Source organism: Protopterus annectens, chromosome 15.part0 (genome assembly GCF_019279795.1).
Source record: "Protopterus annectens isolate FY-2018-M chromosome 15.part0, PAN1.0, whole genome shotgun sequence".
In the NCBI taxonomy this organism is placed as follows: domain Eukaryota; kingdom Metazoa; phylum Chordata; order Ceratodontiformes; family Protopteridae; genus Protopterus; species Protopterus annectens.
Genome location: NC_056749.1, coordinates 636,465,623 through 636,493,267, shown reverse-complemented (window position 1 = coordinate 636,493,267; position 27,645 = coordinate 636,465,623). Strand labels below are relative to the sequence as shown.

At 41.9% G+C, this 27,645-nt stretch overlaps 1 protein-coding gene across 3 annotated transcripts in view; it reads right to left on the bottom strand.

Annotated features, from left to right (window-relative positions):
• Positions 1–27,645, bottom strand: part of LOC122789967 (kelch-like protein 13) — a 419,724-nt gene that overhangs the window by 339,229 nt on the left and 52,850 nt on the right. For 2 of the 3 annotated variants that reach the window (XM_044057468.1, XM_044057467.1), the window contains exon 2: positions 13,084–13,225. In XM_044057468.1, coding sequence (XP_043913403.1) covers positions 13,084–13,225 — 142 coding nt within the window. Of the gene's footprint in view, positions 1–13,083; positions 13,226–19,568; positions 19,701–27,645 lie in introns of those variants that run through there. The other variant, XM_044057469.1, reaches the window with a different exon arrangement.

Here is a 27,645-nt window from a genome sequence, read left to right as displayed (position 1 = left end):
ATGATCCACAGTTTGGAGATTCCCTATATCCTTGTTTATTAGGTCCACGATTATGCCTTCCATAGCTTTGCAATAGGTTCCCAAGGTCTGTAGTCACTCCTCCCTTGTGGAGAGGGATGACTGTAGCAATGTGCCATTCGGTAGGGACAAAGCCTGAGGTGAGGTTGTGATTGAACAGAGCACTCAGGTGTAGTGCCAGTTCACTCTGTAGTTAATGTAGAACACAGCCGGGGATAGTGTCAGGGCACACACACACACACACACACACACACACACACACACACACACAATGAAGTACTTAACTGAAAGCACTGAAGATCCATCCAAATGGGGCTAACAAGATTTGGAGTCAATCAGTCTGATCAGACAGAACAAAAGAAATACACTGGGGTAATTAGTTCTCATAGGCACACAGCAGAATACAAAATAAGCATTCAAAGATAAAGCCTTCAGCTCTGAATAGTCCTGTCAACAAGAAAAAGTGTCTTTCAAAGCACAGATTTGAAGTCCACCATACCAACTGGATAACATCGTAGAAGTAGCTTGTGGTCTAGGAGTAGGACAGTCAGTGTGTGTAAGAATAAGAGAATTCTTTGAAACAGCAACAATGACATCAACCTAGTGTAATCCTTCAGTGTCTACAAGACCTTGTCCAAGCTGTTCAAGACAGAGGTTATCACATTATGGTTCATTCAAGTTACTTAAACCATCTTGTCTGCTGGAATGATCAAAGAGGAACAAGGATGCTAATGTCTTCCTGTAAAATGCATACTGGACAAGAAAGGGTTTCTGCAGTCCATCCCACTTTAAAATGAACCATCTCCAGATTTTCCTCAAAAGTGGGCTCACTAAGATGAAATAGGAGAGCAGGCCTCCTCATCTTCAGACAAATCCAGCATGAGCAATTCCAACAAGAAGTCAAAGTGCTTCCTTGAACCTTGCAGCTGGGAAGGAGAAAGTCAAAGTTAGTCAGGAGAAGGACTCTACATCTCACTACCCCACCCCATCCCTTCATTCTCAAAGGGGGATGGGGGGGGTGGATGGCTGAAAATGCAGTCACTAATGATCTTGTGGTCAAAGACCAGAAAGTATCCAATGTCAAAGGCAGTACACATTCAGGGAAGCCTACATTGCTGAAACTGGGAGAAAACATCATGCCCCAGCTTCAAATGCGACTGATATCCAAGGTTCAAAGGCATAGCTAGTCTCGAATCAGGCTGGTGCACAGCGACATATCATGGGCACTGACAACGATGACAGAAAAAATGACAGGGAGAACTGTCAGGGTTAACCTCCACCCTATTGCATGAACTCCCAAGTCCTGATGTTGAAGGACCTGAAGTGTAGGGCCTCAGTGTCAACAGTACAACCAGTAAGAGTCAAGGTTGAGAACTACAGCCTCAACATAAAAGAAGCATTGGAGTCTGCTAGATATAGCAATCAAAAGGTGAGTTAATTGGTGGCTTCATCTGCACCAGAACCTAAAAATCCCCTAGGGAAATTCCACAGACAAGGAATAAGACTTTCCCTGTTAATTGCGAGGATGCAGCCTGGGACCACAAACATTGCGAACTCAAGTTTATCTATTTTATACTGTTGCCAAAGCCACCAAAATGGAAATACCAGGCCTAACTGACATCAGGGTGGGTGGGCTCAAGTAGCCAGAAGTTCTGGTTTGGAGATTGTTTTATCCTGACCAGACAAGTGACAGACTAACATCTATGGGTTCTGTTCAAGCAGCTTTATTATGTACAAACACATCAGGATTGAGGTTTAATAACTAACTTAGATAAACTTATAAACTAACTATTACATTCACACAGGGAAACAACAAAAGGGTTGGGAGGGTGGTCTAATGGTTAAGGTGTTTGCCTTACAAACACAAGGTGCAGGGCTTGAGTCTCAAGGGATAATTGGCTAGGCTTAAAATGGCTCACAAGGGCAGTTAGCTTAGTACTTATCTATGAACTTATGAACATGCTCACTCTCGGGCTGCACTCTCAAAATGGCACTAAAGCTAGCTTGTGCTTGCTATTTATATGCACGTGCTGTCCTTGAAATGCTTCTTAAAGGTACAACACACTATAAAAAACTTTTGCTGTAGGAAAAGGCTTTTATAGTCTTAATATGCTGGGGGGACTGTACAATGACATAAGTGGGTTTTTGCTGAAATATCCTGTCAAGACTTATTTTTCTCTTATTCTGGTATGTTCTTCCAGTCTAAAAGTAGCTGGTTTATACCCTGCAAAGACAATAGTCTTCATAAAAATGGGGTTCTCTCAGACATTCACACTTGTGCATTTATCCTGTATGGGAAGTTTAGTCCAACACTTACACTACTTGAGCTACTTACTCTCTGCTCTATACTAAAACCAATAAACTACAACGCAAGTGTTTACTTGCTCTGCTTCTTAACAGTTAAACTAACAAATCACCACTCAAACTTAGAGAAATAGTAGATAAACACTTGTAAGATTAACAAACAGATCTAGATATAGCAACATCTGTAACCAGTCTATGCTAAAGGTATTAGCACAGGAGAACAGAAACACACAAATATAACAAGAGCAGACCAATTTAAACAAATTAACCAATATAAAGGCTCAAAACTGAGCCCTGTTCCAGCAACCTTCAATCAGTCAAGTTCTAAATGCACACTCCTGCCACTAGCATGCAAAGGAATCAAGTTAAACAAACTGGGCTAGATTCAGCAAGTCTGAATATAGTCTATGCTACAGCAAACAAGGTGGACCAATTTCAGAAGGAAGCGGTTCAAATAAGCAGGCACAATAAGCCTTCAGCCAGCAATTCCCAGCTCAGAATGGCAGAATCTACCCTCTCCTCCCACAAGAGTATAGGCCACAAACCTTCTTACTATAAAATAACTGGCCTAAAGCCTAAGTGCTTCAACCAGTGCTTAAGACGCACTAAACCTTCAACCAGCAATTCCCAAATTAGAAGGATGTAAGCTACCTCTCCTGCCACAAGAGTGTAGACCACAAACCTTCCTTATGTAAAACTGGCCTGAAGCCCAAGTGCTTAAACCAAAAGGCTTACACCAACAGCTACAACTTAAGCTAACAAGCAGTAATAAATGCAGCAAAATAAATGCAATTGAATGCTTTTAAAAACAAGCAGCAAGAGCAAAATAAAGTAATCAAGTAGGAAGAAACAAACAGTAAAAGCAGATGAATGAAGTGTAACTTTTTCTTTAAGTAAAAAGGAAGGAAACAAGATAATTCAAGATTAAGAAACTAAGGGGGTGGGCCTTCCCAAATAAGTCACTTTCAAAGTCACCATCTCTCCTGAGCCCCCCCCCCCCATAAAGAGAAAACAAAAAAACTTTTCCAAAGCTGACTACAATCTCCTGACAGCAGGTATAAACAGCTTCACAGCAACAATCCCGTTCAGTTGGAACTAGCAGTAATGTCCAAGCCTACACACAAAAAAAATATATATAATAGCACCTATACAGCTGTATGGACTCAGCAATACCAGACAGGACCAAATCATCTTCCTCAAGGAAGAGTAAACCTGTCTGGTGGACAGCAACAATGAGACTCAATAATAAAAGAAAAAAAATTGCTGTCCAGGACCAAAGAGCAGGTGCCAAATTGGAAGCAATCTCACCTTTGTCTAAACAAGCAAATAAGGTCACTGTTGAAATCCTCCAAGGCCAACTTCAAATCCAAATTGGCCAAATCCACTAAGGACAACCCCAAGGCCTTCTTCATATACGTCCGCAATCTCAAAGGTAATACCCAAATCTGCTTTGAACTAGTGGTGGTCACCACCACATACACAAACATCACAGATATAGCCAACATGCTAGTAGATAGGTTCAGTGAAAACTTCACCCCCCCCCCCCATCAGTAAACCAGGACATCCCCAGCACCTGCCCCCCTCATCACCAGGGAGCAAGTCTTTAATGCCCTCTCAAAGGCAAAAAATACAGTCTCCATGGGACCAGACAAAGTACAGTTTTGTACCTACCATAAATGTAGATGTTCGAGGATCCACATTGCTGCAGTCATAACCTGTGGGTAGTCCGCTGTCCTCGGTCGGCCCGAATACCAAAGTGTTAGGCTGGCGTCGGTCATGGTCGCTCAGATCTGACGTCAGTACGCCGTGGTACTAAAGCGCATGACCGACGCCATATCCTCAGTCTTTCTTGCCCCAGATGTCAGAAGGCCTAAAAAAGAAAGAAAGGCCATAGCCAAAAATAGAAAAATACCCAATCACCAATATAGAAAAAATAGTTACCCCAAAAGCAACACAGCAACCCCAAACTACAGAGGGGAAGGAGGGAGGGTAAATTGGACTGCAGCAATGTGGATCCTCGAACATCTACATTTATGGTAGGTACAAAACTGTACTATGTTCTTAGTCTCACATTGCTGAGTCATAACCTGTGGGTAGAATCCCAAAGCAAAGGTAAGGGAGGTTGGCAAAATCAGAAAGCATTAGGAGCTGCTAACATGCCCTGTAAAACTGCAGTGGCAAACCCAGCCCTAGATTTGGAATAAAGAGGGAGATGGTAATGTTTAGAAAAAGTGTGCACTGAACTCCAAGTAGCTGCCTCCAAAATATCCTTAGTAGCTACTCCCCTTAAAAAAGCAGTAGAAGTGGCAGTCGCCCTAGTGGAATGAGGTCTGATTCCAGCCGGAACCTCCTTACCATGATGAGAACAAAAAGCAATACAATAGCCAATCCACTTAGAAATAGTTTGTTTTGAAACAGGTTTTCCTTGTGAACCCAAGGCAAAAGAAATGAATAACTGTTGAGACTGCCTGAACCCTTTAGTTCTGCTCAAATAATAACGTAACTGCCTGTGAATATCCAAAGAGTGCAAAATTTTTTCCCCTTTATTTTGGGGATCAGCATAAAATGTAGGCAAATTAATAGATTGGTTTAAGGCCACATTAGAAACAACTTTAGGCATAAAAGTAGGGTTAGTACGCAGGGATACCCTATCCTTATGAAATATCAGGAAGGGTTCAACTGCCATTAGAGCCTGTAATTCAGATACCCTCCTAGCAGACGTAATGGCCAACAAAAAAGCAGTCTTCCAAGACAAAAACTTCAACTCAGATGTAGCTGCAGGTTCAAAAGGAGGTAAAGTGAGCTTTTCCAACACAAAATTGAGATCCCAGGAAGGAGTAGGAGCTCTACGTGGGGGTCTTATGTTCTTTGCCCCTCTAAGAAATTGCTTAAACAAAGGGTGAGAAAATAATGGTGGGTCACAGTCATAGTGAGCAGAAATGGCTGCAGCATGAACTTTTACAGAGGAGAAAGACAAACCCTTGTCTAATAATTCTGTAAGATACTGAAGTGAAACACTCAAATTAGGCACTGAAACATCAAAGCTCTTTGTTGTGCTCCAAAGAAAAAATCTCCTCCATTTATCAGCATAAACTTTCCTTGTACTAGGCCGTCTGGCCTCCAAAATGACATTCAAAACTTGCTGAGGAAGCTGCGACCCCCCAGGGTCTAGAACAGAATACACCAGGCTGTCAGATGCAGGGACTGTATCCTGACATTGAGGAAATGATTGCTTGCCTGGGACAAAAGGTGTGGAATTGATGGCAAAGGCCAAGGAGGCTCCCGTACTAAACTCCTCAGCAGAGGGTACCAGTGCTGATGTGGCCAATCTGGAGCTATTAGAATCATGCAAGGCTTGTCCTGTCTGACCTTCAAGAGCACCTTGGGAAGGAGAGGCAGAGGAGGAAAGGCATAGACGTGAAGGTTGTTCCAACTGAATGATAGAGCATCCACTTTCCAAGCTTTTGGGTGAAACATCTTTGTGCAAAACTTTGGCAGTTGGAAATTTAGTGGAGAAGCGAACAGATCTATGTCTGGAGTCCCCCAAGCCACTGTCAACTGTTGAAATACATGAGGATCTAATTTCCACTCGTGGGGATCCACCATCTGTCTGCTCAAAACATCTGCTAAGGAGTTCTGTGCTCCTGGCAGAAACCTTGCCTGAAGAGTGAGGTGCAAACTCAAAGCAGTCTCCCACAAAATCATAGCTTGTCTGCAAAGAGGGTACGAATGGGTTCCCCCTTGCTTGTTGATGTACCACATGACTGTTGTGTTGTCTGTTTGAATCAACACCTGTCCTGGTTGAAGTAGATCCTTGAAAGCCATCAGTGCAAATTGGACTGCTAACATCTCCTTCATGTTGATATGCAAATGCTGTAGTCTGGGAGGCCACGTGTCTTGAATCCATTTCCCATTGAAGTGTGCTCCCCAAGCCATGTCTGAGGCATCTGTCGTTAAGATCTGACTCGCCTCTGGTCGGGTCACAGAGAGTCCCTTGATGAGGTGACATTCCTGAGCCCACCACAAAAATTCCCTTTGGATGCAAGGTATTATCTGAATGACAGTGTCCAAATCGTGGCAGTGTTGAGTCCATACACTTTTGAGATACCATTGTAGCTTCCTCATATGTAGTTTGGCATTGGGAAGTACCAGAATACAAGATGCCATGAACCCCAAGGCCTGAAGGACTGTCCTTGCAGTCAGCCTGGACAGTAGGGATAATTGCTGGAAGTAAAGGGGAAGATTTCTTTGTTTGTCCGGGGTCAGAAAAGCCATCCGAGAGGCTGTATTCAGTCTCACACCCAGAAAGCACATGTCCTGAGAGGGTACTAGACTGGACTTTGTTTCGTTCACAGAATACCCTAGGCACCTTAACACTGCCATAACATACTGTAAATGGTGAAGTAACTTGACTTTGTCTTGAGCAAGAATCAGGCAATCGTCCAAATAAGGATAAATTTGTATTTCTCTTAGTCTTAAGAAGGCTATCACCGGAGCCAGGACCTTTGTGAACACCCTGGGCGCAGTAGATAAGCCAAAGGGCAATGCAGAGAACTGATAATGAAAAGTACCAGCCCGAAAACGCAGGAACCTCCTGCAGCTGGGCCTGATAGGAATGTGAAGATAAGCCTCTGAGATCCAGAGTTACCATCCAGTGATCTTTGCCTAGCAGAGGCAGAAGCTGCTGCAAAGTTAACATCTTGAATTTTGGAATGTCCAGGTATGTGTTGAGAATAGACAAATCCAAAATTGGCCTCCAAGTGTTTCCTTTCTTTGGTACAAGGAACAGGCGAGAATAAAATCCTAGGCCTACTTCTGAAGGGGGGACCCCCTGGATAGCCCCCATTTTTAAAAGTAAAGAAATCTGCTTGTGAGCCTCCAGCTTTTGCTGAGGAGGAACGTCTGGCATGCCTTTGAAAGGAGGCAAGGTGTGAAAATAAAACTTGTAGCCTCGACCTATAATGTCCAACACCCCTTTGTCCTGGGTGTCTAAAAGCCAATTTTGCTTGAAAAGTGCCAACTTTCCTCCCAGAGGAGCTGCCAGATCTGGCAGCTGGAGATACAGGTCATTGGGTCCGTTTACGAAAAGGCTGACCCCTGCCCTCACCGGAAGATTGTGCAGGGGAACTCCACGTCCTAGGTCTGAAAGAACCCTGAGCATGAGCTCTGCCCCTACCACATCTAGATCTGCCCCTAGACTGTAAATCAGAAGAAGGATAAGCCCATCCCTTTGCAGGTCAATTTCTGCTAAACTTAGGGGGCTGCACCTGTAAAAATTCCTTAACTGTCTGCATGGACTTAGCTTTGTCTTCCATTTTCTTCAAAACCGACTCCACAGGAGAACCAAACAGAACTTCAGATTGAAGGGGAGCATCCAAAATTCGAGCTTTAACATGCTCTGACAAATTCTGATCCTTAAGCCAGGCGTGCCTACGAATAACTGAACCAGTGGCAGCCACCCTGGAAGAAGCCTGAAGAGCATCAAAGCCACACTGCAAAGAATGCTTACCTACCTGATCAGAGGCATGAACTAAATCCTGCAATTCCTTACACTCTATACCCTCTGCCAAAGCATCTACCTTAGATTTCAACTGACTTAAGAGAAAATTCTGGTACTTCAGCATATGAAACTGGCAATTTAAAGCCCTCATCGCTAGAGTGGAGGAGGTATACACTTTTTTACCCCACCTATCCAAAGCTCTAGAATCTTTATCAAGAGGAACTGGATTCTTTACAACAGAAGCCCCGACACCCTTAGGTCCCTGGCTAATAGTTTCCGGGTCAGCTCTAGGACTCTTATACAAATATTTATGAGCCTCTGGCACTCTGTAATACTTGTCTGGCTTGACAGGGGCAGGAAGTAAAGAATCAGGATTAAGGGAAGCTTCAGAAAAAACATCCTGAACAACATCCAAAACAGGGGGAATAGCCAAGGGCCTATGCTGTGGTAAAAACAAAAATTCCCTAAGCCTCTTTCGAGAATCTGAGAAATCCTGACCTTCCCACTTAAAATGCTCCCTCATGGAATGCAGGGTTTCAGAAAAGGAAAAATCCTCTGGAGGGGAAGCAGAAGGACAGGAATCCTCTGCATCTGAATCAGAATAAGGAGGAAAATCCTGAATGTCCTCAGCTGAAGACTCAGAGTAATCTGAGGAATGCTCCAATCCTTCCACCTCTGGCTCCACCCTAGGCCTCTTATCCGGAGGGGGCATAGAACCTCTGATTAAAGTAATCAAATCCTCTGCCATTTTCAGCATATGCTTTTTAAGTACAGAACCTGCAGAACTAGGGCTGACGCCTGTGCTAGAAAGACCAGGCCTGGCTTTGGAAGGTGCTTTAGTGACAGAAGTAGAAGGCCTAACAACCTTATGTAAAGAAGGGACTACAGAGACTTGAGGCGCCCCCTCAGCCTGACCTGACTCCTGAGAGGCCACTTCCTGTAAGATTAAAGGCTCCCCCTGAGATTCAGCTGAAACCTCGGCTGGATCCACAGATTCCACCGTAGTTTCCAAAGAACCGGCGTCCGTAACGGACGACTCATCCTGCTTGGACTTTAACTATTTTTCTTTTCGCTTCTTAGCGGTAGCGGGCGTCGGAGGATCCGACGGCATATTGTAGTTACACCGCTTACCGAAAACAAGTCTAGCACAATCTAACCTGCGTTTAATGGTGCGCTTATTAAATCTAGCGCAAAAGCGACACCCGACTACGTCCTGCTCAGGCCCCAAGCAAGGAATACAGAGAGAGAGTGGTAATCCCTATGAGGTATCTGTTTCCCACAAGAAATACAATTTACTTTTTCTGACATCCGGATTTAACTGAGGCAAGAAAATACAAAAATATTCCCCAACGGGGTACTTAGCCCAACTTGGTCTTCGGTCTGAAACTCAGAATACGAAAATTTCAGGATGCCTAACGGCACTTGCAAACGCTGCTTCTGCTTCAGACCATGCGGCAAGAAAGACTGAGGATATGGCGTCTGTCATGCGCTTTAGTACCACGGCGTACTGACGTCAGATCTGAGCGACCATGACCGACGCCAGCCTAACACTTTGGTATTCGGGCCGACCGAGGACAGCGGACTACCCACAGGTTATGACTGCAGCAATGTGAGACTAAGAACATCATCCCTGGCTGCAGCCTACATGAGCTCAAACACAAGCTCTCAGCTCCATCAGGCACCCTATTCAACCAAAGTCTGAACACTGGATTCATCCCAGCAAAATGGAGGACAGCCACTGTAATCACTCTACACAAAGGTGGAGCGTCCACTGACCCAGGCAATTACAGGCCCATCAGCCTAATTAGCCTGATCTGCAAAGCCATGGAACGCATTATCTTGGACCTTACAAACAAGGACATTGGAATCCTCCAAACACTTGACCCCATACCATTTGGTTTTGTCAAAGGGAGATCATGCCTATTAACCTTGATCAGCTTCTTCGAAACAGTCACCAAAGCCATGGACAGAGGAAGAGTGGGCACACCGCCTACCTTGACCTAGCCAAAGCCTTTGACACTATTCCCCACTCCGGCATAATAGATAAACTCCCAGCTAAGCATCAACCCGTATGTTATCAGATGGGTACCAAACTGGCTCATTGATAGAATCCACTCAGTCAAAATAGGGGAAGCCACCTCTAGAAGTAGACTCGTAATGAGCGGTTTACCCCCAAGGTTCGGTCTTGAAGCCTTGACTGATTGAGATACAAGTTTCTGAGGTGAAAGCCAAAACCAGCTGTCTGTGGCTGACCAAGTTCACATTGGACTGCAAGTTGGGCGCCGTCTTAAATTCCCCTAGTGATGTGAACATCCACCAAAAGGGCCTCACCCAAACTAATGACTTGTGGCAGAAGCATGGCCTCAAACTGAATACTAAGAAATGCATCTCCACTAATTATCACATTAGTAACAATGCACTAAGCACACAAGCAGTCGTGAGGGAGCCAGGTTGATAGCAACCTGACTTTTGACCACCAGATTGCCTCCTTTGTACGGAAGGCTTTCTACATGGCTCACCTCATAAATATGGGTATTTCATCCAGGAACAAGGAGGTCATAACATCCCTGTACTCCTCCCTTATCAGACCCACTGTAGGAGTACAATGCCCCATTCAGCATTGTACCTTGCCAAGCACATGCAGCAGCTGGAGAGACCACAGAGGTTCCTGACCAGGAAAATCCAGGTACAGATAGGCTAAAAGCCCCATCCCTCTATTCAATCTTGTACAGACTGCTCAGAGGTGACCTGTATCTGGCATATAAGACTATCTCAGATCCAGCCTTGATGTAGTTATCCAAGTCAAAATCTACTCGGGCAACTCACACACAAGGCCTCAACCTGGTATGTGACACTAATAGAACTCATTGGCGGAATAGATTTGTGTCCCAACAACTCCCGTGTGTGTGAAATAGACTCCCTCTCTATGTTAAGAAGAGTACCTCTCCTTAACAGGAACCTGGACGACTGGATGGGCAACAGAAAATATACCCCTGGAATCGCACCTGTGCCCCTGCTGGACAAGGGAAACAGGTGCTGACTTTGTGGTAACATGAGCGAAATTCTTGGCTAAGCTTATAAGGGCCTCCAAGCCAGTAGCCTAGTATCATCCTATGAACCTATGACAATCAGCTTATTTTGCCAGTAATGTTAACTAGCACAGCACTCGGAGCAAACATCCAGGACAGAAAAAGGCATTAAGTCATGAAGAGGGAGAGGAAACCTAACACTAACTGAAATTTAAAAAATAAATAAAAGGCAAAAGTGGAGGACCTGCAACTTGCAGTCACATACAAAAGACACTACAAGCCGTCAAATATTAGAGAGGAGGAAAAATTTTTGCAAGAGCAGTGGAAAAAAGGATTATCAGCTTGGAGCCATTTGAAAACCATGACCAAGTTTTACAACCAGCAAAAAATCTAGAGAAAGGTAGTAAACAGCACAGCAACAAGGCTATGGGGAAGGAGCTAGATAGTCAGGGCAAGTTTGAGATGCAATGCTATTGTTCTGCCACTCAATCCCACATTTTATGCAGATAGACATATGTAGATATACATACATACAGGTAAGCACAATGCTGATTTATTGAAATGCAAAAGCATTGGCAGTGAACTGCTCAATGCCAGAGTTTCTAAAAATCACAACAAGAAACTGCTCCCTTTTGTGATCTGATCATCACCTCACCACACATTCAGATAATTAGAATAGTGGTAGCATTACGGAAAGAGTTTTTCAAAGGCAAGGTACAGAGTTAGTAGGCATTAACAAAGCTTCAACACACGTGGTACACTAAATCTATCCCCTTGCACTCAGTCTCTCTAATGCTGAAACTTCAGATCATCTGAAAGCTTTGAAATTAGGTTTTCTAAGCTCACAAATCTTACCTGCACACATCCAATGTTCTGCTTATCCAAAATCTTATATTTTTTTAATCTCTGAGTTCATCAAAATAGTATATCTCTCTCTCCATCTCTCTCTCTCCATCTCTCTCTCTCCATCTCTCTCTCTCCATCTCTCTCTCTCCATCTCTCTCTCTCCATCTCTCTCTCCATCTCTCTCTCCATCTCTCTCTCCATCTCTCTCTCTCCATCTCTCTCTCTCCATCTCTCTCTCTCTCTCTATCTATATCCATATCTATATATGTGTGTGTGTGTATCTCTATATACACACACGTATCTATATATATATATATATATGCATACATATATATATATATATATATATGTATGCATATATATCTACACATATAGATGCATACAAACATTTTATATATATATGTGTATGTTGTTGTCTTTCGGCTTTTCCCGGTTAAGCGTCGTCACAGCGGAACTCCAGTCTGCTAATGATTGGCAGTAGATTTTCACAAAGGTGCCAGCTTGACGTTCAACCTTCAACGAAGGCATGCCCATTTACACATGACTTTCGAACACCCACCCAACCGCGGGGAGTACATGCAGACTCCACACAGAAGGCACTCCCCACACTCCAGCCAAGAATCGAATGGGAGAACCTCTTGCTGTGAGGCAACAATGCTACCGCTGCACCACCGCTATATAATCATACACACAAATATTGCATATACGTGTATATATGTATAGATATACACACACGCACACTGTTTTGGGGGGTATTTGATCTACACTACAGTTTTGGCAGAACAGATGACAAGTCATTAGCAGTACAGTATCACCACATATGTACTGAGCAGGCTTTGCTCCATTACTCTGCAGAGTTCAAAACAAAGTGGCAATGGACTCAACCAAAGAGCAGCAAATTTTCCACTGTTATTTTCTAAACAAGATTCCATGCACATTAAGTGCATGACAACGAAACTAAATGAATAATGATAATCAAACTCCATGCAGAATGAAAGAAAAAATTTTAACACAGCTTTTTATTAATGGCCAAGTCATCACCCACACAGGGCCTGCAACCCCAAACTCAAATATGATTTGGCAGTTTATCACGCAAGATTAAACAGGCAATGAAGGGTTACTGGCAATCACAAACAGCCCAAGTTAGACTCCCTCTGTCTCCATTTACCAAAGTGTTCCTCTGAGCAAGTCTCTATCAGACAGCTATCCTGGTCTCACACAAAAAGCATACAAAAACTCAACTTGGGTTACTGCATCTTAAGGCAAAAACTAGGTCCAAAATGCAAACACATACTTGCCGAATGTGTGACTGGACAAGTGTGCAGGGTGTGTACAATTCTTCTCTACCATGATGCAACAAAATCGACTTTATAAACTATAACTTACCTGTAAAACCACAGAACTATGCGTATTACTAGTGAAAAAACGTGTAGCTCCTGTTTTTGAAGTTTGAAGATGAGCAGACACACCCATATCGCCACTTCCAAGAGAAATCTTCATATGAGGATCTTCCTCTTCCACCAAAGATCTGAAAGAAATTTGTTAGATTTTGAATGGTATGTATTAACTTAACATATGCTATATGCCAAAAGGTTAATGCTCAATGTTCTGCATTAGTTTCTCTATATAACAAGAACTTGAATTGAAAACACGTGCCCTATTTTCAGAAGGGCAAATACCTTATAAATTGCTTAGAAACACTGCTCTGAAAGAATTATTTGAAGCGACTACAAATGGCTGCACTACCAATGTTCTAACCATCAAAAACATGACAATCTTTGACAGTAGCTCAAACCCACACCACCACCTAAAGCTGTAATTCAGTTTGTTGTACATTAAAATAAACTACCACTGGGTACCAAACACTTGGCATGTGTTAACATTCTCCCATAAACAAGCAGTCATGGCGGAACTAAAATGTGGGAACAAGAACAAAAATGTCATGCAAAATAAAAATGAAGTGTTAATCTAGGCTCAGCAGTTCTCCTCAGGTGAACAAAACTGGGAGCAGAGAGCAATAAATGAAACAAAAGACTGGGCATTATCTTTGGTAAAAGTTTAAAGAAGCATTAATTGTACATGCAAGGTATCAAATGGCCATAAATTTCAATATGAAACAAGTAAAGGCAACAGCCTGTATTACAACGAACGAGAGACCTGCAAATTTACACAAGTACATTATGTGCCTGATTATGACAGCCTGCAACTCCATGCAATATAGAGATTCAGTGTCTGCTCAAGCAGAGCATGAACAGAGTACACATCCATCAGTTCAGAGAAAGTAAAAGGCTTCACAGAGTACTGGTGTGCCGTTAAAACGCAATAAATACTAGTACACCACACTGGTAGGAAATATTTTAACCTAACATTCAACTATTAATTTACTCGCATCCCCATTGACTGTGTCTTAACTAGCAATATCTCCCCTCTGCGACCAATCTTTTTCTGCCTCTGCTAACATGCAATTATACTCCTCACCTTCCTCTCTCACATTCTCATTCATTTCCCTCCTGTCTTTCTCAGTCCCCTCACCAACCTCGCCCCTTCAAAACGCATGCCTTTACTTCAGTGTTCATACATTTCACCTTCACTAAACCTTCAGACAACACTAGTTTAAGAATCTTTCCTCTCTCATATCAAACCAGATCAACTTCAAGTCCATCTTCTCATCTTGCTTCACCATTTTGTACATATGTTGGCTGTTAAATGCAAATAATCACACATACACAGTTTTACTATTATCTAATTACTCTGGGAAAAAGTATAAAACATTGAACTACGTATGTCATGTATATACTACGTGGGACAAGTATGACTGCAAAGCATGACTGACATGTCTGTTCAACAAATCTGCTGAATGCTCTCTCTGTTTAATGCACTTATTTAGCTTTAAATATTAAATGGTGCCCCCCCCCCCCCCCCCACTGCCGCCTCTGGAAACGGGTAAGGCTCAGTCAAAATTTCCCAGGTTACCAAAATATAATGTCATGGGCTAAACTTCAGGAATATGATTCCACAATGTTACTGCTGTAACCAGACATGTTTTTGCGTATTTGTGGCAGTTACAATGCTGACACTGGACAACAGATCCACTTGTACAAAGAAACACAAAGAAATGTACAGCAGCTATTTATTACAAAGGCCAGTCCCAAACAATGTTTCCTGGTGTGAGCAAACAGCTAGCAGAACAGTATTAATTAAAAATAGTCAAAGCGATTCAATTTAGCAGGGAAAGCCAGGCAAAACTGTTTTTAAAGAAGTAGGCTTAAGAAATGCAGGAAAAGGATTTCATTCATAGACTGATCTCTACAATGTAGCCCAAAAGGATACTGGGATGTAGATTCCAGGGGCGTAGAAATCATCTATCCACTTTACAAGGTGCCAATCCACTGAAGAAACTCTGCAAAAGTTAGTTACCAAAGCTGTAGCAACAACAGAGCAGCTACAGTACCATGAAAGAGTCGGACAGCATGTACTGATGTACCAGAAAAGAAGGTGGGGTAAGATCATCCAGACACGTCCAACTGTGAAGAGCAACACTGAACGGGTAGGAGAGAGAAGAGAAAAGACAGCATGGTGCCAGCTGCAAAGTTGATGCTTCAGAACAGACCTGCGTAAACAGAGGAGAGCGGTAGGTCAATAGAAGCTACTACCCTGAGGCAGTTGTACAGTGCAAGTCAAGAGGACTTCAAACAAGCCTTTTAGAGAAGTAGAGAATCTACAAGGAAGGGACAGCTACAGCATTGGCTAAGTTAACAGACCAGAGACTTTTCATCGACAAGAAGTGACCTAGTCAACAAACACAGCTATATAAACAATTGAAATACAGCTAAAATTATTTTTAAAAGTAGCAATAAACATGTTTCGCACAAACTTCTTAGTCATGCCTCACTTACTATTCAACAAGTACAGTTGTCAGTTCTTCAAAATAGGAAATAAACCACACCCATTCTACGAAGTGTCTTGCATTCTAAATGATTTACTGCTCAGTCAACTTCTCAGATTCTAGCAGCTACAACAAAAAAAACTTTAAAAATGTCACCAGAGGACACCATAAAGTGCTGACATAATAGGCAACCTGACAATCATTTACTTGCTTAACTTCTGTTACAACAGGGCACACATACTTTACACCCCCCCCCCCCCACAAAACCCCATGTCATCAAAATTCACCAACAGCACAATAGACAAGTTTGCTATTAGTTATTTTGCAATGGTATAGCAGCAAGGTCCTCAGTCCTCAAATGTGATGGCAAGTTAGCTAGGCACTTAGTTTCCACTGAACCTGATCACAGTAATATGCATCAATCAACATGTTTAGAAAATTAAGCAACTTCTTATCCCCATGATCCTCTAGACAACTCCTGACTCAAACCTTTAACAACTTCACTTTGCAAGTGCATGTTTTGTACTACCTGCAGGCAGAAAAACAAGAACACCACCACCAAGTCTCCTTGCCCTGGCTTTTTCCTTGAGAAATGAAGAAAGGTTGTTACAGATATGTTCTGTACAGACAATAAATTTAATTATGTATATCTGCACAACTTTCCTTTTGGCACAATTGCTTTTTGTATAACAGGACTGCCACTCATTTATCTGCACCCTACCCTCTCTCAAAGCAAGAATACCACAAACTGCAGTCTTCTAGTCCTCTGGCACCAGCCAGTAATCAACTTAAAAGAAAGAGAAGTCTGTTAGAATACTGGACAGATTTCTGAGGATTCGGAGGCAGCTCACCTGGTCACGAAGGTCAGCCAGTTCCCTCCCTCTCTATTCCTCCCCTTCTATCTCTTCATGTCTACTGCTCTCCATATTCTGACCCATTTCACTCAATGCATTAGCACCTTTCCGTTGTTTTCTTTAAGACTTAAGCAAAGTGTCCATTTATGACCTTTTTTCCCCTCCAATCTTGTCATCCCCCACCCACACCCAACTTTACACAGCCTGGTAATTTCTGTTCCTCCCTTCTTTCTACTACCTACCTATAAAACTCTTGTTTAGCCATCCTGATGTGTTCTGCTAGTTACCATACAAATTTAGGCTCTGTTGTCTGCACATCACATTTGATGCCTTTTGATAACTTCCTTGCACTATGCTTTCTCCACCTCCACACCTCTTGTAGGGCTCATTTTGCCCCTGCTGAAGCTGCTGGCTTCACATTCCTATGTAGCTGTCCTGTCTTTCTTCCTTTCTCTTTCTCATACTCTTATCCAAGAGTATCCCCTTTCCACATCTTGATTACTCCCTTAGTTTTATCCCAGTTGGCTAATTCATCATTGAGCACCTCCCCCAAGCACAGTATAATTTACTCAAAACAAATGTACGCCTTTGCCGCTCTCCTTTTTCATTTTTCTCCTACTCAAATCACACAGTAGCATGATCACTGTATGCCAGAGTGCCTTAAGCTAAGCATCCTGGATGCTCTCTGCACTGGTTAGTATAATGGCTTGATTGCTTTCTTTTCTGGTACAGTTCTTAAAAAGGTGGCTGAACTCCAGCTCAAAGTTCTTCCCTATACTGTACCTCCAAACTCTCTAATCTGCTACTAGCGGATTCGGATCTCCAATAATTACAGTATTCCTCCTATCCATCTTCATTATCTTATCAAATCTCTCATCCTCCTCTTCGTTTGTCTCACAGATGACGTATTGTACAAAAGTCTACCAGCTCTTATCCCTTTCCTCTGCCTTAAGGTCACACACCCTGGCCTCTAACCCAGGCTGTACCACCATCTCATTCCTGGCCTTGTGTGTTCCTCCTTACATCTGATGCGCCCCCCCCCCCCCTCATGCACAATGCTACTACTACACACCATCAGTCATTTTTCTCTTATGCCTGAACCACCTATATCAAAGCACCCTCCAGGTAACTTCCCGTATTTTAACTTCTGCATACTACCTGCAAGACAGCTGACAATCCAGCAGGTGACAATGGGGTTTTACTCCCAGTATATTTAGCTTTTCTACTATGCCTGTGTGGGGAACTGTCTCAAAAGCTTTGGTCAGGTTGAGGTATCCGGTGTGTACCGTTTTGCCTTGATTTCAAGGCAAACATTATCCATTTCTATGCAGCACTTACCTATTTAAATGCAGATTATGACAGCCGTCAGTTTTATCAGTCTAAAGCAGGAGACACAAGTCTGCCTTAAACTGATAAACAACTGGTGCAGAATTAATGGCAGGCTCTACTTTATCCAAGAATGAAGCCTGATATAAAATAAAAATTAGTTGAACCTCTGCTAGAATAAGACGTACAATAAAAAAATAACACTCATAACTACAATTTTTTTTGTTAGTCTTATATTACACTCCCTTTCGCTCAACGATGTTTTTAGTAAGCTAAGGACCTGCTCTTCCTTTATGTTCACTTCTCAAATGGGCGTCTGCTAGACTGATAACCTATGCAAGGTTCTTTGCTTAATCAATGCATTTCCCCACATACATCACATACACATGACATTACAGGTAATATGCTGCCCAAATTAATGCATTTTAAGCCAAAGTAAAACACAAGAAATGGGTGTATATGCAGACACTGTCTCACTAAACCATTTCAGTCTTATTTCATTTCTGACCACAAAGGCATACATGGAGCTTTGTTTACCACTTACTTAACAAAATAAAGAAAATAAGGGAAACGTTTACTATGCTCCTAATCTTTAACAATGCCAACACAAAGCCTAAAATGTCACAATGAAAATTTTGTATTGAGAACAAAATACATTTTTAATTAATACTGCAGTTAACATTTTAAATTACAATGCCGCATACAAAGGTTTATATTCTATTAATCTAACGCTTACATGTGTCAGCCAATCAGAGCATCCTCACTTTTAAACTAAAGTGCCATTAGTCACCAACTAACAATGTGTGCCAAGTAATCCCATTTAATTTAGGAACACTTATCAAGCACATTTTATTTACATCCATTAATGTCCGCATGGAATGTACTCAAATTAATTACGCGATAATGAATGTAAATGTAACAACTCCCAACTAACAGTACCCAGATCAGAATAAAATGAACCAAGAGAGAAAAGATAATACAAATGTGTATGGGGCAAATTTTGTGATCAATAAAAAAACAAAATATTCACATCAATGAGTTAGACACGTATTTTAAGCACACCAAAGATCTACACTTTCATAGACATCAAGATGCAAACAAAAATCTGAAAGGACCATAAAAAGTACTCAGACCTCCACATGCAGCCAAGGTCCACCGAAAAATTAGGCCAGATGATTAACTGCCAACTTACAATCACAGATGCTTTCTTTAATTAAGGTCAGTGGTCAGTGCACATCATAACATTAGCAGTTCTTTTCATTAATCTAATTAATCTAGAAATCACTTAAAAGTTTTCCTAACATGATGGTTAAAAAATATGCGAACTGCAAGGAGATAGAGCAAGTCAAACAAAATGCATGCAACAATCTGTACAACACATTAATACCAATTAAAAGAAAAAAAATGCTGCATCATCAGATTCAAAAGGCAAAACTCCTGCAACAAGCAAAATGCATATGAAAATAGGGATTCAAATAAAGTTTGCCCATGTGCTACAAGAGAAGGAGGGTTAACTGATGGCTTACATGAAGGTTTCAATAACAGCAAACTACAGGTATTTGCTTTAAGCAGACTTGCAAAAGAACAAAAAGTGAACACTTGTGTCTACTGACTTATGCAATTACATGTGTGTTGCTCTGCTATTTATGTACTTTATTTCTTTTCTGCATTTAAGTCCTCTCACTGCGGTATGCAATTTTTTGTCTTAAACTGTATACATATATTTTCCCGGTGAAGAAATGTAAAAATAAATAAATACATTAATTAAATAAAATACAATCAAATCAATCAAAAAACAAACTCACTTTTTGTGCTGAATCTTCTCACCACACCTCCCACCTTCATTGCCAGGAATCACTGCAGCTCACCCTAACCCAGGGAGTACAAGGCTACCTTATATAGCCTGGTTTGTTCACTCTGTCTTACTTCTTGCACCTGTAAGCTCAGAAATATATCACTGCTAACCTGCACTTGTAACATAACTGGTTTAAAATAGTATTACAGAAAGCATGCTGTAACCAGTAACTAACAGTTTGCAGTATCATTAACCAGATGCATCAAGTGAACTAGAGCATCAGTTAGGGTTGCCACCTTTTCAAATACCCAAAAGTGGGACATTTTTTGTAGACGTGTGAGATTTTGCAGGCTAAAACATACCCATGGCCAGTGCAAAGGACAGAACTTCACTTTTTTTTGCTAAAATAAAAGCTTATTTTTATGGCACTTTTGCTTATGCTATATCATATATCTGTGTGTTCCAGATACAAAAAAACTGATTTATGCAACTATTAAACAAAACTTAAGAAACATACTTTGTCTTAAAATCTCAGGACATTTGCCATTTTTTAGTTTTTTTCACAGGACACAACTACCCAAAGTGGGACTGTCTCTCACAAAGAGAGACCGGTGGTAACCCTAGCATCAGTGCTTGTGGTATACCACATCCATCAGTATCCAATACTACCAAATGTAATGCTATAAAGTCACACCAGCAGGACAGCAATTCCAGCATGGCAGATAAATATGAAATATTTTATCAGAACAGAAAAGACGATGATTATGGACAAGTCCCCAGTGACCATAACAATAAATATTTGAGGAGAAGTCGCTGTGAAACACCTTACACAACTCCACTGCCTTTTTTGGGAACGGTCATTGTAATACTTGTCTATACCCACCCAATACTAGAAGACATCTGACAAATGGACTACTAAAACAAGTGCAACAAATCAGCAATGTACGGTGTCATTCAACAGACTATGAAAGTGTTGGAAAAAAAAAGAGATGTGTACATGCAAATAAATATGTATGTACATACAAACTGTATAATTTTTACACATATATATTACATAAATATATTTGTAAGTATATATACAAACGTAGGTGTACAGAACTTTCTCACCAACGGTTGGGAGGGTGGCCTAATGGTGAAGGTGTTTGCCTTACAAACACAAGGTGCAGGGTTCGAGTCTCACTAGGGATAATTGGCTAGGCTTACAATGGCTCGCAAGGGCAGTTAGCCTAGTACTAACCTATGAACCAGACTGCGGAGAAAGGGGAAAAAGTAGGCAAATTTAATAGACTGATTAAGAGAACTCATTAACCACCTTGGCCATAAAAGGAGGATTAGTAAGAAAGGACACCCTATCCCTAAGAAAAACTAAGAGACGGACAGCCACAAGGGGCTGAAGCTCAGACACGCTTCTAGCTGAAGCAAGGGCCAAAAGAAGAACAGTCTTCCCAGTACAATGCTATAAGGAAGCCGAAGCTGCAGGCTCAAAAAGGAGCCAGAGTCAAGTTTTCAAGAACAAAATTAAGCTCCCAGGAGGAATAGGCTTCCTGGAAGGCCTAACATGAAGGACACCTTTAAGAAAATGTTTGTCCACAAATCTAGAAGCCAAAGAAAGGCAGGCAAACAAATAGCTGAAAGGTGGACTTCAACTGAAGAAAATGCCAACGCAGCCTGGAACACTTCACACAAATAAGAGAACCAAAATAATATCCACAGAAAAGGGATCCTGGTTATGAGCAAAATCTCTTCTATTTGGACAAAAGACTTCCTGGTAGTGGGTTTCCTGGCCTCCTGCACAACCCAAAGCACATCCTCAGAAAAAAGGTGCCTAAAAGGGATCAAAATCCTATCATCCATAGTGTCAAGTGAGGATGGATGAGAGACCCCTTGCTTTGTGCGAGTAGGTCCACCCTGTGAGGTAACTTGTGGCGATACCCTCTTCTGCACCCCACCTCAAGGGCTATCAATGTCTTCACCAAAAGATTTTAGCAGAGTCCTGTTCTATCTTGAACAAGACCCTCCGTATGAGAGGAAGGGGAGAGAAGGCATCAAGAAACATCCCTTTCCAAAAAAAAAAAAAAAAAAAAAAAAGAGGGGGCACCCGCTTCCATGCCAGACGACACAGGATTCTGATACAAGAGAGAGGAAGTTCTGCTCAGAAGGGAGGCAAAATGATCTACATGAGGAGTACCGCACTGCTGAACAATGTCCACAAACATATCTCTGTGAAGCATACACTTGGGAGTCTGTGTTATGGTCCTGCTCGTAGAATTTGCTACAAGGTTCTGTTCCAAAGAAATATAAACAGTCTGAACAGTCACCTGATAATGGACAGCCAGATCCCAAACCTGAACAGCTAATCTGCACAAGTGGTAGGACTGTATCCTCCCCTTGCTTGTTGATGTACTACATCATTGTGGTACTGCCTGTAAAGATTTTGAGAGGCCCTGAAATAGAGTACGGAATGCCTGAACAGCAAAAGGACAGCGCTCATCTCCTTGATGTTGATACTGACGAAGGGACTAAAGGCTGTGAACCATTAGAGGGCCAAAAGAAGCATCCCCACTCCCACCCCACATCTGATGCATCCGAACAAAGTTCCTGAGAGGGGACTGGGGCCTGAAAAGGAAGCCCTGAGTTGACAGGCAGCTGATGAATCCACCAGTGAAGCTCTAGCTTGAGACATGAAAGAGGAAAAACTAGAAAGTCCAAAGGATGAGAATGTTGAAGCCATACTGATTTTAAGAACCACTGTAGCTTTCTCATATAAAGCCTGGCTAGAAGAAGCATAGGAATGGCAGACGCCATGTACCCCAGAGCCCTTAGAAACTCCCTGGCCATAACGAAGACCTGAGGAAGATGGGCTGAAAAAAAGGCAATCTGAGTCAAAGCCATGGGATGCATCAGGGATACCAGCATAAGTATGGTTTGCAGCCTACACAAAACAAAACACACGATACTAAGGAGGAGTCCGGAAGGACGTCTAGAAATTTACTGCAAACTCCAGGCTTTGCAAGAGGCAAATATAATACTGAAGGTGCTGAAGCAGGGTCTCTGGAGAGAAAGCCTGAATGAGCAGGTTGTCCAGTAAGGAAAAATGTATATCCCCCCTCATCCTGCAAAAGGCAATCACAGGAACAAGGCATTTGGTGAAGACCCTTGGGGCAGTACAGAGGCCAAAGGGCAAAGCAGTAAAATTAAAATGCAAGGAAGAAACAGAAACAATTTCCTTAAACAGGGATGAATAGGGATTTGAAGACAGGCATCCTTGAAATCCAGAGACTAAGAAAGCCTGAGGTAGAAGAGGAAACAGGGTCTGAAGGGAAAGCATTTTAAAGGAAGGAACCTTCAGAAATGTTGAGCTGAGAGAGATTCAGAATAGGTCTCCAGGTGCCATTTTCCCTAGGAACCAGAAAAATTCGGGAATAAAACTTCTTCCACCATTGAGGAGCAGAAACCACTTGGATGATACCTTGAGACAAAAGGCTCTCAAGTACATAGAGAAAAAAAGGGCAGCTGTTCCTGACAAGGTTGAGGAATGTCCAAAAAAGGAGGAAGGTATTTCCACACCATGTAATACCCCTGACAAATGACTGAGAGAACTCAAGAATCCTGAGTGAGCCTTAATCAATTGTGAAGGGACACAAAGAGATGCAAAGAAACCTGACCTAGGAGGAAGGAAAGTAGTAGTTAGACAGAACCTGGCTTGTCTGCAAAAGGTGGTTTCTGAGTAGACTTGGCAGGAGTCCTTCTAGAACTAGTTTTACCTTTGGGAGGAGGGCAAAACAGGCTACATATAAAGGCAGGCTTGGAAGGACAATTTGTCTTAAATTTGGCAAAAGGGGAAACAAAAGTATGTTTCAATAGCTGCAAGGCCTTACCTTTCTTCTGCAAAGATTTAAAAAGCTTAGCAGCTGCAGAACCAAAGAGATTTATGTCAAGAGGAGCATCCATCAATTTAGCCTCAATATCATCCGCGGTGGTGGTGCTGCGGTAGCGTTGTCGCCTCACAGTAAGACACTGTCCAGTTCGATTCTCAGCTAGTGCGTCTGCTGCGTGGAGACATGCGTGAATGGGCGTACCTTCGTTGAAGGTTGTGTGTCAGGGCTGGTAACTCAGCACGTAAAAATCAACTACCAATCATTAGCGGACCGGAGTTCCGCTGTGGCGCCCTCTAACCGGGAAAAGTTGAAAGACACAACATCAGGCAAAGTTTGGAGACAAAGTCAAGAATACAGTCTTAACACAGAACCAAAAGCAGCAGCTCTATAAGAAGCATCAGCTGCATCATAACTACATTTAATATATGACGGGCCACTTGAGAAGAAGAGCCCAACAAAGAGACAAAGACTTCCCCCTCAGAATCAGGAAGGTCAGAAATAATCTGAAAAGCCTGACGGAAGAGCTAAAACATACCTGGTCATATGGGTCTGGTAGTTAATAGCCCAAAAGGCCAATGTAGCAGAAGTGTACACCTTTTTGCCCAGCCTTTCCTTGGCCCTACTGTCCTTGACAGAAGGAAGCAATTTAATGGAAGACAACAGAGGGGTCAGCAGAAGGACAGCCGTAAAGAAACTTACAATCAGCCACCTTATAAAACCTATCAGTTTTTTAGGGGCTGGAAGCTGAGAACCAGGAGCCTAAGAAGCTCTTGAAAAGTCTCCAACAAGGTAGCAAGGACAGGAGGGATAGTAGAACATTTAGAAGACTCCATCTGGAAGAGTTAATAACTTTTCTGAACATCAGAAACCTGGGTACAGTCCTACTTAAATTCCACTATACGAGCCGCAGAATCCCCATTGCAGCACCCTTCAGAGAGAGAATCTGTATTAATGGAGTCCTTCTCCTCAGAGCCATATTCTAATGGAGAAGGAATCTGACAGGAATGAGCCAAAGACTCTTCTCCAGAGTCCAAGTCCTCGTCTGAAGAATCCTGCTCCCTAGGCATCTTAAGAGGAGACGACTAAGGGGAGGCAGGAACAGAAACTCCCTGGGGGCTTCAAGGCCATGAGTGCATTAAACACACCGTGTGTAAAATCTGACCATTCATGTTGAGGATCCTTAGGAGCAGGGGAAATAGGTTTTGTTTTCTGCTTCTGTTTCAAAGGGATGTCAGCTCTTAAGATCTTAGGAGGTTCAGACCCTTTCCGACAATCAACCTAGTGGGAATCTCCTCCTCAACAAGAATCTGCAAAGCACCCCTAGGTCCCTTGGATATAATCAGCCCCGGTTCTCCAACATCCTTAATGGTTATCTGCACAGCCTCCTATTACATGTGGAAAGCTAGATGCATGCTGGCCTCTGAAGCAATTGTGGCAGAGGAATCAGACAGAATAGCTACTGCACTGAATTTCCCTTTCTGAGTGACATGTAACCTCACAACAGTAAAGAAAATCCCCAACAGGGCACTTATCTGAAACAGTTTGATAACCATCAGATGGAGTGTTCAAGGCAGATCTAAGATGGCTTTCACACTGGCGTCAAAGTAGTTCTGAGGTAAGTATTGTTGTACATCACCTTTATGCCCTACGCTGTGAGCAGGGAGCATGTGTGAAACAAGACATCCTTAAAATCCTAAGGCTTTGATATGCTGGCCAGACGTTGGTCTGCCCTTGGCAGGACATCCCTTGAGTAAGGAATACTTTAACAGTGATATGAAGGACATCATATCTGGTTCTCTGGGGATTCCACGGTGAATGAACAGCCATGATTTACAAATCAATACAAAACTTGTACCAGATATTATGCTTATACCCAAAACAAAAATTATTTATTTAGTGTAAGCAAAAGTTTGTTTACCAAAGGGTAGATCTCACAGTGAACCCATGGTCACTGCCTATAGGCGGAAAAGTACCAGCAGGTACTTGGTCCCCTGGCTGTGAGAACTTTCCTTAGGCTACCTAAAGCCATTTCCTTTCCCATAATCCAGAGGGGCAAAGGACCCCAAATTCATATCTTGGGAGCAAGGAAAAACTGACAATCACACTTATGAAAGCAACAACCATTTCCTTATAAAAAGCAAAACATAGCTCACCAAGCCCAGGCTGGGAGATGGTGGGTGAGAATACTGATAACTACGAAATCACCAAATACAGATGCACAATTATGTTAAGTATGTAACTTTCATTTGTAGCATTGGGGTTTCATTGCCTTCACCTACAGGACTGGAGTCTCAAGCTATCCTCCTTGGTGGATCTCCATGCAAGACTTTCCCACACTACAGAAGCACCAAAAGCAAACCTGGATCTAAAGATCTCTAGGACAATTAACTGCCCTCCATTTGAAACACCACCATTTCCTCTTCCTGGAAGGCAAGTCCTAACAACTAAACAAGAACCACTTCTCACTTTACTGAATTGCCTTGCTTTCCTGAAATGTCAGACCCCTCTTACCCAGCCACACAAATCACTTAACCCAAATGAATACAGATCAGGCATTTAATATTTCATGTGGACAAACACCATGCAAACTGCTGGACTTTGTGGGTTTCTGAACCCCAAATATATACAGTACTCTCTTTTTTTCCCCAAAAAGAGCATACACCCAAATTAGTCACGTCTATCAGTTTTTTTCCACATAAAAAGTCAGGCTGTAAAACCAAGAGAAAGTTAAAAAGTTAACACATTTTGTTTTATCCCACAAATTTTACACATAAATTGCTTTAAGTACTAGAAAGTCCTCAAAAGATGTACTGCAGCATTTCAGTTAGATTTATGTTCAGGTACACGTGTTCATTTGACCCTGCTAGGACTGAAATAAAAGAAAACCAAACAGAAATTACTGGGAACAAATGTAGCACCCTGAAAGCTACATTTTAAGAATAAAACAAAATTTCTCACCATTTTTAGATGTTATGTTGCTGCTTTATAAAACACTAGTAAAACATGACTTAATTATGGCATATTACACCAAAAAATATCCAATGTGCAAAATAATGTACAACAAATTACAGAACTCGCCTATAAATACTTGTAAAACACCACATTATAAACCCAGTCCTAACACTAATTCATGGCCATCTTTTCCAGGATGAAACTAAACAAGTCTATATACTACTCAAAATTTTCAAGACTTATTTTCCGCTGATGTATTCTGAACCATTATCCTGTTGGCATTACAGTCATGGAATACTACAGGAATGACAAAGCACCGTACATAGCTAGGTAAATGAATTCCTAGCAAAGCCACAGATCCAAAAAGTATCCTGCAGATAAGGACCAAAATAAAGTCTTCAGCAAACAGCTGGTATATCTACATAATAGTGCTTTCCTACAACTAATAAGTGCACACACTGCAGACAAATGTGACCCTCAACTTGCAAGTCTGTAAACGGTATTGGAAATCACACTACATGCAGAACTGCAAGTCAAGGGCAGATTAGTAGCACAAACATTCTGCAAATCGTATAATGGTAAAGCAAGTCAAACACCGTCACTTAAGCAACAGTGATCACAATCATGGCTACATAAATGAATGCATACACTGCTTACTGGGACTGATCAGCACATCTTCTACAGTGCTGATTACAGCTCCTGAAAACTTGCACCCCAGGCCAGCCACCCCTCCACTCTACCTTTACTAGGACTCTGAACAAGACTTGCATTTATCATAAAATAAAGGCGGTTTTCTTCTTTCACTACACACCCAGCACAGCCAAATATAATGTACACTTGAATGTTGCCTTTAAATACTTCTGCAAAAAAAAAACTGGTGAAAATATTGGAGCAGTGCATGAATAAACATACAAAGAAAACCTTCTCACCAGGTCAGACACCGACTGGTGTGACATTTTTATGATAAACATTACATTAACTTTTGTTAGAGAATACTGCTTGAAATGATTTTAAAATCAAAAGCAAACTGAATATACGGATCTAGTAAATTATCTCAAACATACACTAAATGATCTGCACCCTTGGTATTTAAGTAAAATGCTGAAAAATATCACGTCAGTGGATGAAATGAATGTCACTTTGCTGCAGACAACTAATTTTCAGCCAAGACAAAGGTTTTCAGTTATCAAGAAATGTCAGCACATTAAATTCAGCTGCAACTTGACAGAAGGGTAATAAGAAATACTAACACATATT